Raw genomic sequence first — 5711 nt, 5'->3', positions numbered from 1 at the left:
CTTGACAACGCATGAATTGTCAACAAAAGTTATCAACAATCATTGTACGAATAGCTTTATCCATGTGTTGTTGAGATTTTGTAGAGATTGTACAGTTGTAAAAATCCTATAATTTAAGGATAATCCCTTAAATTAAGGATATTATTTTCCTTATTTTTGGTATAATTAGTTTCCTAATTTACTAGGTTTAGTCTATAAATTGTAATATTCAGTTTTTCAATAAAAGTAGGAATTGAAATACCATTCAAAGGCGTTTTATGATGGAAGTGATGAGTTGCAGATTTTCACTTTAAATCAAAAGGCCTTCATCGCCAAGCAAAGTGGAAAACCTCTATCTGAATACTATGGAGAGCTTAAAGAAGTGTTCAGAAAATTGGATTATCTTGATAAAGTAGTAATGAAGGATCCCAAAGACGTTGAAGCATATCGAAAGTCCATTGAACGACTTAGGGTACACATATTTCTTGCAGGATTGGATGGTGATTTTGAACAAGTTCATGGAGAGATTCTACACAAAGAGCCAATTCCAGATTTAGAAGAATGCTACTCTTTAGTTCGCAAAGAAGCAGTTCGCCAGACAGCTTTAGGAGACACTAGAAATTCAGAAGCTTCCACCATGGTGGCTCGAAATTGATCTACTTCAAATTCGCAGGATCGAACTATCATTAACCATCCTAAGACCATGACTGGTGCTGACAAGTCCACCTACAAATGCACCCATTGTAAGCAAACTGGACATACGAAAAGTTGATGTTTCGAACTTGTAGGATATCCAGAATGGTGGGATCATAGTCGTGAAGACAAATTCAAAGAAGACCTCCATTGCAACAATTGCAGAAGTAAAGCCACGAGATGATATCGCTGAAAAGGCTTCGGCATTGGTCATAGCTGCAAATAATGGTGGTAAGGTTTTAAATATTTCTACACCTGTTTCCAATAGTGCATGGATAATTACTTTTGGTGCTACAGATCACATGACATTTGATTCTAGACAGGTCTTTACCCTTAATCCATCCTTACAAAAATTTGTCTATACTGCTAATGGTACCTCAACCCCAAGTATTGGGGAAGGATCTTTAACCTTCACTAATAATTTGAGCTTAGATTCTGTTTTAGTTGTCCCATCCTTAGACTATAATCTTTTATCGGTTTCACAAATAACTGCAGCTTTATCTTATGTTGTAATTTTTTGGCTTGAATTTTTTGTGTTTAAGGACATCCAAACAAAGCAGACGGTTGGTTATGGTATTAAAAAGGGAAAGCTGTATTAATTGGATTTGGTGCCAAGGAGTTCAAATGGGTTACACCAAACTTTGACAGTAGATTGCCCTGAAGGGAAGAAGAAGAAATCTGAGATTTGGTTATGACATCGACGTCTAGGGCATGATTCCTTTATTTATTTGAAAAAATTATTTCCAAGTTTATTTGCAAAATTTGATATTTCTAGTTTTCAATGTGATGTTTGTGAACTAGCAAAGAGCCATTGAACTACTTTTCCATTATGCTTGAATAAAAGTCCACTTCATTTTATGGTTATACATTCTGATGTCTGGGGTCCATCTAAAGTCGCTACTTTGGGTAGATCATATTGGTTTGTTACTTTTATTGATGATTGTTTAAGGATGACTTAGCTGTATTTGATGACATCCAAAGGGAAAGTGAACTCTTTATTTCAAAATTTTCATGAAATGGTTAAAACACAGTACAATGCAGAGATTTGAGTTCTCCGCAATAATAATGGTGGGGAATACCAGAGTTTCAAACTTCAGTAGTATTTGGAAGCACATGGGATTATTCACCAAACTACTTATTCCGACTCGTCCCAATAGAACGGTGTTGTAGAACGTAAAAAAATCGACATTTATTAGAAGTCGTTCGTGCATCATTAATAGAAGCCCATATGCTATCATCCTATTGGGGAGAAGCACTTAGCTCAGTAGCATATTTAATCAATCGGATACCCTCCAACTTCACTAACTTTCAGACACCGCTCCAAACTCTTAATGATGCAGTTGTTGCTCCAGCTATCCCTAATTTACCACGTTGTGTCTTTGGTTGTGTAGCATTCGTACACATCCATAAACATCAACGCCACAAGTTGGCTCCTCGAGCGCTGCGATGTGTTTTTGTAGGCTATGCTACCAATAAAAAAGGATACAGATGTTATCACACTCCAACTCGACGAATGTTTATCTCTATGGATGTTGTTTTTCATGAAGAGACAATGTATTTTTCTTCCGAGAGTAAATTTCAAGGGAAGAAACAAAGAGAAATTCAGACTCTAAATCTCCAAGACTACAATTATCAAACTTTCGATGACAGCCAATACTTGGATTTTGGTGATCAAAATATGGGCAACTTAGATAGAGGTGATAAAACCTTGGATCAAAGTGGTGAAGAACGTCAAGAGACTAAAGATGTAGCTTCTTCTCAAACTCCATCTTTGTTTGAATTCGAGCCCTTCATAGCTGATATACCTAACCAATTGCCTGCTAAGGATGTTCAGAATTTAATATAATGTCCGAGCCACTCAAAAAACAGTTACCTGAGTGTCACATGAGAGGTATGCCTAAACCTACATATGAACCCGATCTTTCTAGTAAAGTTAAGTATCCTATTAGTCAGTACGTGTCTAACCATCGATTGTCAGAATCAAATTTGTCATTTGTAAATCAATTATTTACTATATCTACTCCTAACAGTGTGCAGGAAGCCTTAGCCAATCCAAGGTGGAGAACAGAGGAAATGAAATCTTTACAAAAAAAAAAAAAAAAACATGGAAACTTGTTAATTCCACTAGGAAAGAAACCAATTGGATGTCGATGGATCTTCAACATAAAGTATAATACTGATGGCAATTTAAAGCAAGACTGGTGGCAAAAGGTTACACTCAGACCTATGGGATTGATTATACCGAGACATTTGCACCCGTAGCCAAAATCAACACAATTCGAGTATTATTATCTTTAGCAGCAAACATGGATTGACCATTACTACAGTTTGACGTAAAGAACGCTTTTTTGCACAATGAATTTTTTGAAGAAGTCTACATGGATCTCCCACCTGGGTGTGTGATACCAGAAGGATCTAGTCGGAAGCAGGTTGAAGAAATGAAAGATCTAATAAAGGGATATTTCTATTCCAAAGAAAGTATGCCTTAGATCTATTACAAGAAACTGGTATGTTGGCATGTCAACCGACGGATACAGCAGTAGAAGAAGGTATGAAGTTGTGCATAGAGTCCAACCAAATACCAACTGATAAGGTTAGATATCTAAGATTTGTAAGAAGATTGATGTACTTATCACACACAAGACCAGACCCAGCCTATGCATTGAGTATTGTCAGTCAATTTATGCATAATCCTGGAGAACAACATATGAATGCAGTAATGTGAATTTTGAAATATTTGAAGGGTGGTCCGAGAAAAGGAATTTTGTTTACGAAAAACATAGACTATCAAAACATAGATGCATACACTGATGCAGATTGGGTTGGAGCTATAGATTATAGACGATGTAACCTTGTCACATGGAGAAGCAAGAAATAGAGTCTTGTTGCCCGTTCAAGTGCAGTAGCTGAATTTAGAAGTATGGCCCTTGGACTCTGTGAAGCTTTGTGGTTGAAACTTCTCTTGCAAGATTCTGGTTATCAATCTACACAACCAATTCGACTATACTATGATAATAAAGCAACATGTGATATTGCCCATAACCTAGTTCAACATGATCGCACGAAGCATGTTGAGATAGACAGATTTTTCATTAAGGAAAAATTGGAGGAAAAAATTGTTGAATTACCTAAGATACGATCTGAAGACTCTGACATTCTTACCAAAGTAACATCAAATCGAGTATTCTCAAAGTTCTTAGATAAGTTGGGCATGTGTAACATCTATGCACCAATTTGAAGGGGAGTGTTGAGAGTTTGTAGAGATTGTACAATTGTAAAAATCCTATAATTTAAGGATTTTATTCCTTAAATTTGGGATTATTATTTTCCTTATTTTTGGTATAATTAGTTTCCTAATTTACTAGGTTTACTCTATAAATTGTAATCCTTAGTTTTTAAATAAAAGTAGGAATTGAAATACCATTCATAATATGTGTGTCATTAGCATAAAAATTTGACAAGTTGAAATATGGAATCTTCTAATAATATTATTAAAAAAAAAAGTTAAATCTTTTCAGTAACGTGTAAGTTCCATGTTATTCCCAATTACAAAATACATTGAAAATGAAAAATCTGCATCGCAATTACCACATTATATCATTAATGAACTCGATGGAAATTTATTTTCATTAGTGTAACCTCTCTGGTCAATTAAGAGAACATAATGAACCAGTAACCACTCATTTGTAATTAGGATTTTATTTAAATAAATTTGATTGTAACCTCCCCTTTTAATGAAATGAATGCTAAATTATTTATCATATAATTTCACTCATCATGCATAGAAAAGATTGGTCCGTTACGCTACAAATTGAAAATTGCTATATATATATTCAAAAAATTATCTAAAAATGTTCAAATATAATTTTTTAGCCTCATAAGCAGCTTTTGATTTTTTAAAAGTCCTGCCAAATAGACCGTCAATCAAATTATACTTCAACTCGTTGAACTACATTAAGCAAAATTGTAACATGACATATATTGTCAATACCATAATATTTTTTGAATGTATTGTTTAAAGCATGTCACGTAGTTGCAATTGTTTTAAAAAATAACATGGGATTTAATCTAGAATAAGTTAAGGTTTGAAAAGTCGGCTTAACGTTCAATTCTATAAAAAAGAAAGAAAAAAAAGGCTTTTTCTTCTTCTCTTAAGTTAAGTAACAATATGAATTTGAATATGCTCTAAATATTATATATATATATATATATATATATAATAAAAAGCTTTTTCTTCTTCTCTTAAGTTAAGTAAAAAAATGAATTTGAATGTGCTCTAAATATTCAATTATTCTTCATATAATTGAATTAGATTTTGGACTAGTTCACATTTTTTCAATTGAACTGAACAGTCCGATCTTATAACCATAATACCAGTAGATACATGCATAGGTGAATTATGTCACTCGATTATAGATGTTCATCGCACCATTAACAAGTAATCACACAACTACTTGCACTAATTCTAGTTTCTTTAACAAATTGATTGTGTATTTTACTTAATTGGAAGAGTGTTTGTTCATGTGTAATGATTAACCTGACTTAAGAGAAAAAATCACAAAAAAAGCAGCCCCAAAATTGTTTGCATGCAGTGCCATTTTGACAAGTCCAAAGCATGCACAACGCTAAATCCAAAGTATTCAGCACTCTATCCAATTCAAAACAAAAGCCACATTTTTAACAGAGAAAAAAACCAATATTTATAAAGGGTTTATTATTATTTATTTATTAGTTTATTTATTGGAAAAAAGATGCTTTTACTTTACTCTCATGTATAAACACGAGAGCTATTACTCGCTAGCTCATAAGTATCTCACCATTTTTCTATCTCAAAATTCATCTTGTACACGCCTAGCTTTTGTTTGGTAAAAATTAAAATTCAGATTTTAATCTGAATTGAAATCGAAATTGAAGTCGAAGTCAAAAGTCAACAAGTCATTTTAATTACATATTTTATGGGATCTATAATTTTTCAATAGCACGTTTCATCAATTTTTATCAAAATTTATTAAACATCTATTTTAATCCTCATCAAACCT

General features: G+C 33.3%; 1 protein-coding gene across 1 annotated transcript in view; it reads left to right on the top strand.

Annotated features, from left to right (window-relative positions):
• Positions 1-3592: 3592 nt before the first annotated feature.
• Positions 3593-5711, top strand: part of LOC111366942 (protein RKD1-like) — a 3833-nt gene continuing 1714 nt past the window's right edge. Inside the window, exon 1 of the mRNA XM_022987622.1 lies at positions 3593-3838. Within this exon, the coding sequence (XP_022843390.1) occupies positions 3593-3838 (246 nt within the window). The remainder of the gene's footprint in view (positions 3839-5711) is intronic.

This window comes from Olea europaea, chromosome 18 (assembly GCF_002742605.1).
Source record: "Olea europaea var. sylvestris chromosome 18, O_europaea_v1, whole genome shotgun sequence".
NCBI classification, from domain to species: domain Eukaryota; kingdom Viridiplantae; phylum Streptophyta; class Magnoliopsida; order Lamiales; family Oleaceae; genus Olea; species Olea europaea.
This window is presented reverse-complemented; position numbering and strand designations above follow the sequence as displayed.